The sequence below is a fragment of the Procambarus clarkii genome, chromosome 92 (genome assembly GCF_040958095.1).
Source record: "Procambarus clarkii isolate CNS0578487 chromosome 92, FALCON_Pclarkii_2.0, whole genome shotgun sequence".
Taxonomy (NCBI): domain Eukaryota; kingdom Metazoa; phylum Arthropoda; class Malacostraca; order Decapoda; family Cambaridae; genus Procambarus; species Procambarus clarkii.
This window is the reverse complement of record NC_091241.1, coordinates 15,062,391-15,077,984: the sequence shown is the minus strand read 5'-3', so window position 1 is coordinate 15,077,984 and position 15,594 is coordinate 15,062,391. Positions and strand designations below refer to the sequence as shown.

Here is a 15,594-nt window from a genome sequence, read left to right as displayed (position 1 = left end):
CACACACACAAATGGTTATCTTAGTCTCTTGTTATACCTTACACCCCCACACACCTCCCTCCCATGCTGTGGGGCAACAACACACACACACCCATGGTTATCAAGTAATAGGACTCGTTACTGAGATTAGTCAGTAGCTCCTGGGTTCTAGCCACTAGGTACCACGACTAATCATTAGCTACTGGGTCTAGGTACTAGGATCATGTACTGTACTTTAAATACTGAGCAGTCCAATACTAGTAGAGGTTTGTAATTTTTTTTATCGTTTTGTGAATGTTAGTTGATGTTAGTTTTTTTCCGGTCTGGTATGATTGTTTGAGGTTCTGCTCTTTCTTGAAGTTCCAAGTTTAGATCACTTTGTCTTTGTTGAGATATTCATGCCTGCTTAAGCATTTGTCATTCTTTATATTACATTAGAAAAAGTCTCTAAATTGGTCCTCTTTCTTGTTTTTTTTTTCAGCAAAACCTATTTCAAGCAGACTTTATCTGTTTCAGCAGTAAAATGTTGTATCCTGGACCTGGGTTGTACGTGGAGATAGTTTTGGGAGTTGTTCTACTCCCCGAGCCCAGCCTGAGGCCAGGCTTCACCTGTGAGACTTTGATCCAACAGGCTGTTGCTTGGAGCGGCCCGCAGGCTCACACACTCCTTGTGGACGTTTTGGTAATTAGTACAATTTCCAAATGTATGTTCTTTGTTTCTAATTAATCCTTTTATTGTTCAAAATTGTATTTACTGAACATCCCTTCTCGCTCCTTATTTCTTTGTGATGCATTACAGTACGTTGCTTATATATGCATGATACCTCCTTGATGGGGTTCTGGGAGTTCTTCTACTCCCCCCAAGCCAGGCCTCACTTGTGAGACTTTGGTCCAACATGCTGTTGCTTGGAGCAGTTTTGTTGAAGGTTTTGAAGTTCTTGGTGTATTATTGTTCTCGAGTTGCTTGTATGCAATCAAAGGTTATAGTCATCTTCAAAGGTGGATTCTTTGGCTAACTCATCATCTCTATCTTGCTTTTGGAGGACAACATGAGAGGAAATCGAAATGTAAAGAACTCAATTTTCATCACTAATTTTTTTATATTCTTGTTTGAAACTAGACACAAATACATTACAATTGTCTTAATTCTTTACGAGCAATTAAGGATGATACAGATTCGCATACAATTCATGCATCAAATTTGGAGACGTGTATATATTTCAGTGCAAGAAGCAAGGCAAATAATTTGGTGCCTCCTTGATGGGGTTCTGTGAGTTCTACTCCCCAATCCTGGCCCGAGGCCAGGCTTGACTTGTGAGAGCTTGGTAGACCAGGCTGTTGCTTGGAGTGGCCTGCAGGCCCACATATCCACCAAAGCCCGGTTGGTCCGGCACTTCTTGAAGAAAACTACAGGTATCTAGTTTTATCTCGAAGTCAACAATTATTCCGGCAATATTTCTTATACTTGCTGGGAGAATGTTGAACAACCGTGGACCTCTGATATTTAAAGAGTTTTCTGATTGTGCCAATGGCACCCCTGCTCTTCACGGTTCTATTTTGCATTTTCTTCCATGACATTCATTCTAGTAAGTTGTTATTTTACTGTGTTGATTTGGGACCTGGCCCTCCAGTACTTTCCACGTGTATATTATTTTATCTCTCTCGTCTCCTTCCTAGTGAGTACATTTGGAGAGCTTTGAGACTACCTCAATAATTTAGGAGCTTTATCGTGTCTATGTATGTCGTATATGTTCTATGTAATCCCTCTATTTCAGAAATCTCTCCTGCTCTGAAGAGGGAAGTGAGTACTGTGCAGTACTCAAGATGGGACAACACAAGTGATTTGAAGAGCACAACCATTGTGATGAGATCCCTGGATTAGAAAGTTCTCGTAATCCATCCTATAATTTTTCTGGCTGATTTAATATTTGCTTGGTTATGCTCCCGAAACGTTAGGTCGTCAGACATCATTATTCCCAAATCCTTTACATGTTGCTTTCCTACTATGGGCAGATTTGATTGTGTTTTTTACACAGTATCATGTTTAAGGTTCTCATTTTTACCATACCTGAGTACCTGAAATTTATCACTGTTAAACATCCTGTTTTTTCTGCTGCTCATCGAAAACTTTATTAATATCTGCTGAGCTACATAGTCATATTGGCTTAGCACTTTTTTCCTCATAATTACCTCACCTCTCTTCTCCGTTCCAGAGTATATCCTGAGATCTTTAAGGTGATTCCAAGGCTTAAATGTTTTACTTCATCTGTGTGTGTGCAGTAAATGTTCACAAAATACTTTCCAGTTCAGAAAACTTTCCTGCCTTGACAGGATGTGAACATAGAACACAGATGAAGTGGATGATCGCTGGAGTGATATCCCTCGTTTTCCAGGTTCTCAGCCCAGCCCATTATTGGACAATTGTTGACATGTGAATGCAACTTCCTGTATCTTCCAAAGAGGCAACACTTATACTAAATTTTGGTATCATCTGCAAAGGATGACATATGAAGCTGTGGTGTGTGTTGGTGTCTATATCAGATGTGAGGATGAGAATGTAACACTATAAGGATAGTGTCTTGTGGAACTGTATTTGGGCATAATTTAATATGATTTACTATCATTTATGGCAGTTAGTTTTTTTAGAAATTTAGATATCTGCTTCCTTATTTTACTTTTTATTCATTTTGAAAATATTTTACATTTTATGGATTATTACTCTGTGGTCACATTTGTTACACCTTTGTATACATCATGTGATTATTGGCATCATATTACACCAGTGATTTTACTGAAAAAAAATTATTTTTGAGTAACAGTTGACAATTTAATTGAGGAAATATTAAGGTGATCTACAAATGGGACCAAGAAACAATGGAATCATGAGAATGGGAGGACTGAAGATAGGGGGGACGTACAAATGGAGGAATGTATGGGTAGGGGAACATGTAGGTAGGGACCCTAATGGGTAGAGCTGGGTAGGGACCCATATGGGTAGGTTAGGTAGAAACCCTTATAGATAAGTTGGGTAGGGACCCTCCAACCCGTCCTCAGGGGGTATGCAACTGTGATAATTAGCACAACTAGCCTACTTTTGCATTATGATTATAGTACCAAAATACAGAATATAATTAGTGCTTTAATGTACAGTACTTCCTATCCTTTCTTAGATTAAGGTTGGGTTAGGTGTACTGCCAGTGTATTGCATCATGAAACATGTTAAATTCTGAATTGCTTCAATATCCCCAAGAATCTGACATTCAAGAAAATGTTCACCTTAGGGCTCATCAAGGAAAGCATGTATACCAGAGACTTAGTAAATTATAAAGCCTGTTATATAAAAAAAACAGTGAACTGGGTTAACCCAGATATACAGTTATAGCTTGAGAAAAATGTCTGTTTAGGACAAGGTTTGCTTGTCCTTTAACAAAAGACTATTAATGGAAGCTTAATAAGCCTTCAGAGCATCTACAATATCTAGGAAAGTATCCAGGTGGTTTAAACAGGGAGGCTGGACATTCACTTGAATCACTAAGCCCAGTTCATAAATGCATTTTCTAAACTGTAGTATAGTGTACTGTGTGTACTTAATTCTTTAATGAACTAATCTGAGGATGGGCTAGGACCATTAAAAGTAGGGGCCTTTATGGGTAGTAACTTATTGTAGGGGGACCCTTATGAGCAGGAAAACATATGGGTAGAGGGACATATGCATAGTAACCCTTAAGAGTAGGATAGACCAAGACAAAGGAAGACAATGGGGGGGGGGGAGGCAGTGGTACTTGAAGTTAAGGTAAACCAATGGGTAATAGCAAGACTTACTTGTCATCGACGTAGGTAAACTTCATGTCGAGGGAGTGCTTGCTGACGAATGTTTGCTTGTCCAGCGGGAACTCTATGTTGGATGGGTGAGGTACAGGAGTGCCCAGAGCCACCAGCCATGCCTGCTCCTCTCCTCCCACTAGCTCCCCGCTCACCTGCACCACCTGTAGACACAAACACCTGTTACTACACCTGCATCACTTGTTATGACACCTGTGTTTCTTGTTTATACACCTGCTCACCTGTTACTACACCTGCACTATTGTGACCCAAGAGATGAATGAATACATTTAGGTATGAGTCACTATGTAGTATGCCTGGTCAAGTATATTATCAGCACTGTAGGAGTCGGCTATTTATGAGAAGCAGGTGTTTATGAAGGTGGATATGAGACAATAGGATGCCAGTATGTGTGTGTGAGCCCTCTATCACAGGGACTCTTACCATTTTACGATTATAGAACCTCAATGGATTACCCAATATGCCCCCATACCCACAACTGATAACCCAGCATGTCATCATGCCCACAACTCATTACCCAGCATGTCGCCATACCCACAACTAATTACCCATCATGTCACCATACTCACAACTCATTACCCATCATGTCTCCATACCCCCTTTGCCAGACTCAAAATCCTCATCACCAATTTTAATAGGTATCAATGACTTCAGAGGATGTCAAGAGCTTGGATTTACCTTACATTGCTAGAAACTAGCAAGAAACTAATATAGCTAGTTATAGCTATATTAGTTCATAGTATATAGCTAGAAACGCAACAGCTAAAATAAAATTATAAGAATTATGACATTTATACAAAACAGCAAATCACAAATACACAAGTTAGTGAGAATTTTGTTGTTTTTGGGCGATTAAATCTGAGCCATTGAGGTAATTACTGGTGGTAATAGTTGATTCTAGTCAATCTACAACTTTTTTAAACTGTTTAGAAATCGAGTCCCATACCCGCAATAAGTATGGATACTAAATAGGAGTATGGGATATGTATCCCCAAGGAGGAAGTATGGATACTCCTGGTTAAGAACTCCTGCTAAAGCTTCCTTATGTTATGAGAAGCTGGCAGCCACTTGAAGGACCTGGCACAACCTCAAGCCAGCAGATGGCTGGAAGTGCACACCTTATGATAAGCTGAGGCACAATGGACACCAGGTCATGAGAGTTGCCGGAGAGGACGTCACAGATGTGACATTGTTGACAATGTTGACGAGGTAAGTAGCTCCGGCCTGGACCCCAACAAAGTCAATAACCCAGTAAACAAGAACGTAGGTGATGGATAAGCTGCAGTAGGCCTATTAACCCATGCAACACTTCACATCTCTCTTATATATTTGGCTGCTTCAGTTAAATTGTATTCACTTCTACTCTGCCTTTAAAAATGTTAAGAGGATCAACGACATGTATCCATTAAGGCTGCCCAAAATGACACTGCAAAATGAACTTTAGAGTTTTTTTTTTTTGTTCAACTTGTCAACAGAAGCACTGAAACATCTGTATGGGTTTCTTAACCCCCCTTTGTCCTCCCCCCTTCCCACCTCTCCCCCATCCCCCTCATCCCCTTGGTCCCCAGTCATCCTCCCCACCCTTACCTTATTCTCCTCATCCTCTCCACTTCCCCCCATCCCCCCTCCTCCACTTTGCCTCTCTTTCCCCACACTCAGAAAATATATTATTAGAAACCAATGAAACTACTGTATGGGCCTCAGAAAATATTTATATGATGAAAAATTCTTGGGGCATCACAACCAATATTTCACACTTAATCTCACTTGACTCTAGGAAAATCAGATGGGGAGGGTGTCAATAATTACTAATATTAAATAATTTACATTAGGCCTACCCAAACCAGCCTACCTCCATCCCATACGCCAGACCATTTCCCCACAAATTTGAGAGAAGCAACTTTGAACGGAAACACACACACATTCAATCCAGTTCTGCATTCTCTTTAGGTCAGTGATTTTTGCATCCAGGACCTCCTCAATTGTATGCGAGCCAATAAGGGCACCCAGGAGGGTACAGTTACCTGATTCAATGATATAAATGTTTAGCAGAACAATTTATATTTGTTCAGTAATATCTGGGTTGGGAACACTTTCACACTTGGATGGAATGAGAATGAGACCTGAGCAAGTCCTGCTCCTGGATTTTCCTTATATACTGACTAAGTGTTAACTTCATCCTGTTGTTGTGTGCTCCCGTGCCAGTAACCTTGGAGACTGATGCACGACTATTGCTGATAATTAACACGTCAATAATACATAATAAAACACAAGAGCATATGATGAGATACCGTTACAGCTGTTGACAGCGGACACACTCATTAATACATTAACCACATGACACATATATGACAAGTGTGAGAGTGTCTCTAAGTATAGAGAAGGCAGACCCACCTTGTAGGAGGCACTCTTGAGGTTGACGGAGCGACCCTTGGCAGTAAGAGTACACTTGAGCCTAAGGAAGGCGTGACGAGGTTCGTGGTGCTCCTTGACAGACATGAGCTCCCGCACCTCCTCGTGGTCGCAGGGATGTGTGTACTCGTACAGTGACTGGCCCATCACGTCCACCTGTAACGCAGTCATGCACGTTAGTCTATAGTGTTATCTATGTGAAATAACTCGCCACGACATCACAAGTCAAGCCTGACCCAGGGACTGGGCTTGGCGAGTAGAAGAACTCCTACAACCCCTTCCAGGTATAATCCAGGTACAACATGGCAAGACAGAGTTTAGCAATGAGAATAACATACATTAACAAAGTCTGAAAATAAACAAGAAAACAAAATTAGTGAATAAACCAATGTAGCCTAACCCAAGCGAGCCTAAATGATGCTAGCAGCCTATGGTAAGGTAATACATCCTAGCCTAATGATATGTAAGGTTTTGACAGTAGGAAAATGAGCTTTGAGGAGCCGTGTTGAGTAATGAGAAGAAAGCCTGGTCTGAGGGCTCGCCTCTGGACTTTCTCTAGCGTCGTGCTGTCCTTAAAGAGATAAGGACTCCACAGAGTCCACAGGTACTGTGTATTCCAGTACCTCTGTGGAGGTACTGGCAAGGGGTAAACACTCCTACATAATACATGGTCAGGCTTTAGAAAAAAATTCTTTATGTGGGAAAATCTTGCATTTGCGGAAGGTAAGTTATCAGGGCCAGGATTTATCATGTACTTACGTCTACACTTACACAACTTACACACTTTTCCCCACCAAAGTGGCGTACTTTGGATTTATTAAACAGTTTACTAGCACGGTAACTTTGTAACCTAATTTATTATTATTATTATCCTGGTTATTATACTGCACATCCTCCCCCACCCCCCACCCCCACCTGGACTCGACCAATAAGCTGTGCCAGGAGTTTTTGTTCTAACTTATTCTGGTGCACAGTGGATGGTGTTGGTGCCTCGATCCTATCTGGAGCACGTGGTGCACCCTCCAGGAGGGCACGTGGGGCACCGCCCAGGAGGGCACGTGGGGCACCGCCCAGGAGGGCACGTGGGGCACCGCCCAGGAGGGCACGTGGGGCACCCTCCAGGAGGGCACGTGGGGCACCGCCCAGGAGGGCACGTGGGGCACCGCCCAGGAGGGCACGTGGGGCACCGCCCAGGAGGGCACGTGGGGCACCGCCCAGGAGGGCACGTGGGGCACCGCCCAGGAGGGCACGTGGGGCACCGCCCAGGAGGGCACGTGGGGCACCGCCCAGGAGGGCACGTGGGGCACCGCCCAGGAGGGCACGTGGGGCACCGCCCAGGAGGGCACGTGGGGCACCGCCCAGGAGGGCACGTGGGGCACCGCCCAGGAGGGCACGTGGGGCACCGCCCAGGAGGGCACGTGGGGCACCGCCCAGGAGGGCACGTGGGGCACCGCCCAGGAGGGCACGTGGGGCACCGCCCAGGAGGGCACGTGGGGCACCGCCCAGGAGGGCACGTGGGGCACTATCCAGAAGGGCACGTGGTGCACCACCCAGGGGGCACATGGGGCACCATCCAGGGGGCACATGGGGCACCTGGCATATACCTTGCTACTAAATTCTTTAAAGACTAAGGCAGTGCAATTATATACTGTGACTCGCAGAATTCACTTCAATTTGTTTAACTGCTAAATAGATTTTACATTAAATTCCTCAGGGTTGAGTTCCATGCTGTCATCTCAAAACATGATACTGCTGACATGCTGGTAAAGACAGCCGGCAGTAGGCCAGTAGTGGTAGAAATGAATATCAGTGTTTCATTACCATGACAAAGATAATACTTAAACTAATCTCAGAGGAAAATCTTATTAACCTAATTCACAAAGACCTACACATGTAGCATTAAGCATTATCATGCACACCGCGGGGAGACATGTATATAGGGAAGTAATAGAGCAAGAACTTGGCAATGTGGTGTTATTGTGGTCAAAATACGCCTGGGATATAGACGTATCTGGCAACTGGCTGAAGACTCAAGTGTCACCAGGTGTCACCTCCAGGTGTCATACACCAGGTGTCAACTTTGTGAAAGTGTCCAATACACCAGGTGTCAACTTTGTGAAAGTGTCCGATACACCACGTGTCAACTTTGTGAAAGTGTCCGATACACCACGTGTCAACTTTGTGAAAATGTCCGATACATGAGCTATTAAAAAGCCTGTTCTGAAGGGAAAAGAGCACTGGCACAAGAGCAGTGTTGTGAGGGGAAGAGTACTGTTGGAAGTAAAGTGTAATATGTGTATTCCAGGGGGGAGAGACAGACAGACAGACAGACAGACAGACAGACAGACAGACACACAAGCCTCACACACTAACCTGAGGCAGGCCGAGGAAGGCCACAATGTTCTCGGAGGTGAAGACAATGTCGCCGTCGGTGGAGAGGACGAGGAGGAACCCGTCCAGCGCCTTGAGCAGCAGTCCGTCCATCTCGATATCCAGCTTGCTGCCTCCGCCCTCACCCGTCTTGCTGAACCCTGTCACAAACACCACAAACACTTAGTTCCCACAGCTGTCACCCGTCTTGCTCACCCGTCACAAACACCACAGCTCTCACCCGTCTTGCTCACCCGTCACAAACACCACAGCTCTCACCCGTCTTGCTCACCCGTCACAAACACCACAGCTCTCACCCGTCTTGCTCACCCGTCACAAACACCACAGCTCTCACCCGTCTTGCTCACCCGTCACAAACACCACAGCTCTCACCCGTCTTGCTCACCCGTCACAAACACCACAGCTCTCACCCGTCTTGCTCACCCGTCACAAACACCACAGCTCTCACCCGTCTTGCTCACCCGTCACAAACACCACAGCTCTCACCCGTCTTGCTCCAACCCGTTCTCGCACTTTCTTACAGTCAATATTGACTTATTTAATAAGTGCATTATGTGACATACTAATTTATTGTGAATATTTTAGTTTACCTTGAAAAGCTTCATAGAAAACACCGACCTTACCTAACCTTTTTAGTATGTTAAGATAAGCATCTTATTGCTTCGTAATTACAATTATTACAAGTCAATATTGACTTTACAAAAGTGCGAGAACGGGTTGCTTGTATGTCCCTAAACCACCCCAATGTTAACGTTGGGGTCGATAGTGTAACAAATTTAATTTATTTACATATTTACAGTTTACACATGACAACATTGCGGGCTTTAACACCACCAGGATAACACAACGCCTCAAAACCGGTTTATGAGGCTTAACCTAAAAACCTGTCCGGTTATTGTGGTGCGCGTGCGCGTGCGTCTCCGTCAGAGAGTGAGTACTATCAACCCCCCCCCCACACACACACACACCAGTACCCTAACACACATCCTTGGGTGTGGCGGCCAGCCAGGAATACCTCCGGGCCAACACCTTGCCCCACTACCTGCCAGGCTAAGGCTCATCCTCCCACACAATAAGGAGGAAGAGTGAGCCTTCGGTCCCCCTGGGAGTGAGGAACTGACTGAGCGCCACGGATGACAAATGTGTGCACCAAAGGGCATTAACCTAGCCAGTTGAGGGAAAGGGGGGGGAAGGTAGGAGGAGAAGGTATAAAGGTAGGGGAAGTAGGTAAGAAGGTAGGGAGGTAGGAGAGGGGGCAGAACAGTGGCAGGGAAAAAGGGGAGGGGGGGGATGGAAGAATGTATCAATAAACGAGCAGGAAACACATTAACAAATCTAACATTATTTGCTCTGCCCAAATTTTCGTGATGGTGACCAAGATGGCGGATAACGTGCGATAACACTGGAAATAACTTGCCTGTTCCCACTTAACTTTACAACTCACATCACCGTGACAAGATAACTGAGGAAAGGAGGATAGAAGCACAAACCAGTGAACCTATACGCTGGTACAACATGGTTGCAGCTGCCAATCCCAATCATTATAGACGTAGAGGAGGAGGAGGACGAGGGAGAGAATCAGTAATAGCGAGAATCCGTCTTGGATACAAATATCCATGGAGATTCGGGATGGAAACAACAGTTGAGCAGCGGAGTTGCAGCATCTGTGGTGAGTGATGGACACGGCCTTGACCACTACCTGTGAGTGTGTCGACATCTGAGACATTAGAAATGTGTAGCATAGTAAATCCCACATTGTTTGACTTATGAAAATATTATCTGTTAAACATAAATGCTGTTCTCAAAAGATTCTCCCATTTTGCACCCGCAAGCTAACGTAAGTTTTTAAGGGTTGACAAATGTTAATCTTGTTTGATAAACTGTTCACTTGAAACAGTTAAGCAAGTCCCAGCTGTGTCTGGGTACAAGTGACAGGATGAACAACCCAGCGGGTTTTCTTCCCATTGGGGACTGTTGTACATGCTGCTATGGCAGCGTGTCCACTCACGCTGGCGCCTCGGAGTAAAAACTAAAAAAAAAAAAAAAAAAAAAACCTCCCCCCCCCCCGATCCCGGCTCTTACACAACTGTCGCGCTGAGCTTCGCCAACTAAGGCAAGTGGGCCGACAAGGTCACCTGAACGAGGCGAAGAAACAGGTAGTCACGTGGGAGGGGGAGTGGTATGTGGAGCACGAGGGGGGGGGGGTTAGAAGGCAGGGGGGGGTGATAAGTAGGAGGAGGATAGGGAGCAACGAATGTGAAAGGGGAGCAGGAGAGGGGAATAACAAGAAAGGGAAAAAGAGAAAGCAGGAAAGAGGACACAGATGGAGAAAGCTGGAAAAGAAAGTGAGTGGCAGGAATGTCAGGAAATAGTGGTAAACGTGTACGGGCGGTCAACACGTGGGATGGCCTGGAAGAGGAGGTTGTGGAAGCCACCTCCGTCAACAACGGCCAGAATCGACGGGAATTTCGTGTGAGAGGAAACAATAAAATAACGCAAAGGGTACAAGGCTAGCACAACTCTTTCCGACAAGAGGAAACTAGATTGTTTCCTCCGAGGAGTGCCGGACCAACCGGGCTGTGGTGGGTATGTGGGCCTGCGGGCCGCTCCAAGTAACAGCCTGGTGGACCAAACTCTCACGTCAAGCCTGGCCTCGGACCGGGGAGTAGAAGAACTTCCAGAACCCCATCAACCAGGTATCAAGAGAAGGATGAAGTGATTGTAGAAGAGGGGAATAAAACAGAGGGAGAAACAGTAGAAGGAATATGGACAACATATATAGAAACAACAAATTATTAGATAAAGCAATATTGTATGAAGCCTCAAGCCCCCCCGCTCGACACGCCATGACAGGAGGTCACTCATTGCTTGAGTACCTCCTTCCACCCACCCGTTTTCTCTCACTGTCATCGCCCATCTTCTCTTACACAAACAGAACATGGGAGTCATCCAGCCAATTCTCATTTGCCATATATAAAAAATATAGGGTATTAAAATGCACGAACTCAAGCCACACACCTAACCTAACCAATCTATGCACAGAAAACAAATATTTGTCAGTTCTCAAGGGTGGAATATTATTGCACGCTAACAGCCCCATTCAGAGCAGGAGATATTGGTGACCTGGAGAGGCTGTTAAAGATCCTTTACTGTTAGACTCCACTCTATAAAACATATGAATTATTGGGACCGATTAAAAGCTTTAAATTTGCATTCCCTTCAGCGCAGGCGGGAATTTACACGTGGAAAATATTAGCGGGGCTGGTCCCAAGCCTGCACACAGAAATAACATCACATGAGACCAGGAGACATGGCAGGATGTGCAGAATACCCCCATTGAAGAGCAGAGGTGCAACAGGTACTCTGAGAGAGAACTATCAACATCAGAGGCCCGAGACTGTTCAACACGCTTCCACTACACATAAGGGACATAACTGGCCGACCCCTCACAGTGTTCAAGAGAGAACTATCAACATCAGAGGCCCGAGACTGTTCAACACGCTTCCACTACACATAAGGGACATAACTGGCCGACCCCTCACAGTGTTCAAGAGAGAACTATCAACATCAGAGGCCCGAGACTGTTCAACACGCTTCCACTACACATAAGGGACATAACTGGCCGACCCCTCACAGTGTTCAAGAGAGAACTATCAACATCAGAGGCCCGAGACTGTTCAACACGCTTCCACTACACATAAGGGGCATAACTGGCCGACCCCTCACAGTGTTCAAGAGAGAACTATCAACATCAGAGGCCCGAGACTGTTCAACACGCTTCCACTACACATAAGGGGCATAACTGGCCGACCCCTCACAGTGTTCAAGAGAGAACTATCAACATCAGAGGCCCGAGACTGTTCAACACGCTTCCACTACACATAAGGGACATAACTGGCCGACCCCTCACAGTGTTCAAGAGAGAACTATCAACATCAGAGGCCCGAGACTGTTCAACACGCTTCCACTACACATAAGGGGCATAACTGGCCGACCCCTCACAGTGTTCAAGAGAGAACTATCAACATCAGAGGCCCGAGACTGTTCAACACGCTTCCACTACACATAAGGGGCATAACTGGCCGACCCCTCACAGTGTTCAAGAGAGAACTATCAACATCAGAGGCCCGAGACTGTTCAACACGCTTCCACTACACATAAGGGACATAACTGGCCGACCCCTCACAGTGTTCAAGAGAGAACTTGATAAACACCTCCAAAGGATACCTGATCAACCAGGCTGTGACTCATACGTCAGGCTGCGAGCAGCCGCGTCCAACAGCCTGGTTGGCCAGTCCAGCAACCAGGAGGCCTGGTCTAGGACCGGGCCGCGGGGACGGTAATTTCCAGGGTGTATCACGGGTTGACAGGCCCGTGTAACACCACCACAACACTGCCTCAACAACACTAAAAGACATACATCATTACTAACGAACGATCTGTCAAACACAAAAGATTCTTTTGTAAGTTTAAACATGAATTGAGGGTTGTGTTGTTGTGAACGGGAGGAGGGGGGGGGGGGGAGCAGGAGGGTGAAGGGGGACCAGAGGGGGTGATATATGCTCACCTTCATGTGCTATATTAGAGGGAGGTGGAGTCAGAGTCACCCTCGTGATGGTGAGGGGGAGGGGGGAGGAGGGAGGGGAGGGGAAGACGTAGCAGCAGGAGAGACCCACCACGACGTGTAGTCCCGTGACTACCTCTTGTAAGGCAACTTAATTGACATTAAGTCTTGATGATAACCAAAAGAGAGTGAGTAAGTGAGTGAGTGAGTGAGTGAGTGAGTGAGTGAGTGAGTGTGTGTGTGTGTGTGTGTGTGTGTGTGTGTGTGTGTGTGTGTGTGTGTGAGATTGTGCATGTGTGTTTTCATAGATTAATGCAATGATTCATTTCGCACATTTGAATTGTATTTACAACTTTGTATCGAGTTAGTTTCAACAATTTTGCCAAACTTATTCCCTTCATTAGGGGCTCTAATATTGTAAACATTTGTCAGGCATTTCTGTAACTTATTTCAGTTTCCGTCTATGACCTCTCGATCAAAAGTTCTTAATGTTGAACAATGCCCATCTTGCCTACTGTTTTACTTCAACAATGGTTCACTGCCTGCTTCATCAATTTGCCTTAGTATGCCCTTATCATGTTACCATTGCTTCTCATTTTCTCCAGTGTGGCAAGTTCCCGCTCCATTTTTCACCATAGATACCTGGTTGATACCTGGTTGATGGGGTTCTGGGAGTTCTTCTACTCCCCAAGCCCGGCCCGAGGCCAGGCTCGACTTGTGAGAGTTTGGTCCACCAGGCTGTTGCTTGGAGCGGCCCGCAGGGCCACGTACCCACCACAGCCCGGCTGATCCGGTAATAAGATCAAACCCTTCAGCTCAGGAACGAGCCTCTTTGCATATGTTTGGACCGTTTTTAGTCTTGTCTTGCCCTGTTACAGTTGAGGGTTCCATGCTAATTACGAACATTTGAGTGTCTAGCCTGAGCTGTGTACAGGGCTGTGTACAGGGTTGTGTACAGGGCTGTGTACAGGGCTGTGTACAGGGTTGTGTACAGGGTTGTGTACAGGGCTGTGTACAGGGCTGTGTACAGGGCTGTGTACAGGGTTGTGTACAGGGCTGTGTACAGGGTTGTGTACAGGGCTGTGTACAGGGTTGTGTACAGGGCTGTGTACAGGGTTGTGTACAGGGTTGTGTACAGGGCTGTGTACAGGGTTGTGTACAGGGCTGTGTACAGGGCTGTGTACAGGGCTGTGTACAGGGCTGTGCACAGGGTTGTGTACAGGGCTGTGTACAGGGTTGTGTACAGGGTTGTGTACAGGGTTGTGTACAGGGCTGTGTACAGGGTTGTGTATAGGGCTGTGTACAGGGTTGTGTACAGGGCTGTGTACAGGGTTGTGGTCAGGGTTGTGTATAGGGCTGTGTACAGGGTTGTGTACAGGGTTGTGTACAGGGCTGTGTACAGGGCTGTGTACAGGGTTGTGTACAGGGTTGTGTACAGGGCTGTGTACAGGGTTGTGTATAGGGCTGTGTACAGGGTTGTGTACAGGGTTGTGTACAGGGTTGTGTACAGGGCTGTGTACAGGGTTGTGTACAGGGCTGTGTACAGGGTTGTGTACAGGGCTGTGTACAGGGTTGTGTACAGGGCTGTGTACAGGGTTGTGTACAGGGCTGTGTACAGGGTTGTGTACAGGGCTGTGTACAGGGCTGTGTACAGGGCTGTGTACAGGGTTGTGTACAGGGTTGTGTACAGGGTTGTGTACAGGGTTGTGTACAGGGTTGTGTACAGGGCTGTGTACAGGGCTGTGTACAGGGCTGTGTACAGGGTTGTGTACAGGGCTGTGTACAGGGCTGTGTATAGGGCTGTGTATAGGGCTGTGTACAGGGCTGTGTACAGGGTTGTGTACAGGGTTGTGTACAGGGTTGTGTACAGGGCTGTGTACAGGGCTGTGTACAGGGCTGTGTACAGGGTTGTGCACAGGGTTGTGTACAGGGTTGTGTACAGGGTTGTGTACAGGGTTGTGTACAGGGTTGTGTACAGGGCTGTGTACAGGGCCCAGGACACACCTGCAGCATACCTGGAGAGAGTTTCGCAAATTATTCTGCTCCCCGAGCCTGGCATTTTGAGACCTTTGAGACGGTTCCTGGATTTGAACGTTCACATAATCCATCCTATCATGTTATCATCCATCATATGACCAGTATGGTAAATGTTATTAATGTTGACCAGTATGGTAAATGCTGCAGATGTTTGCTTCTGATTTGGACTGATGTGTACTGGCAAGTCTCTCTCATGTTCTGATACAAGTATATGTCTTCCCATCATCCTACACGGCTCTCTGCTGCTTGTTCCACTCCTGGTGCCATCCTCAAAACTTTGCACTGTGTTGGGTGCAGCCATTATTCATGCCACTTCTGACGTGTCCAAATTCGTTTGTAGTGAATAATAATCTAACTCTCCTTACTCG

At 46.1% G+C, this 15,594-nt stretch overlaps 1 protein-coding gene across 1 annotated transcript in view; it reads right to left on the bottom strand.

Moving 5' to 3' along the window:
- LOC123775002 (hypoxia-inducible factor 1-alpha) overlaps nt 1-15,594 on the bottom strand; it is a gene marked incomplete in the record, with an annotated part of 263,924 nt that overhangs the window by 57,730 nt on the left and 190,600 nt on the right. Inside the window, 3 exon segments of the mRNA XM_069318978.1 lie at nt 3,802-3,965; nt 6,217-6,390; nt 8,608-8,765. Of these exon segments, the coding sequence (XP_069175079.1) occupies nt 3,802-3,965; nt 6,217-6,390; nt 8,608-8,765 (496 nt within the window).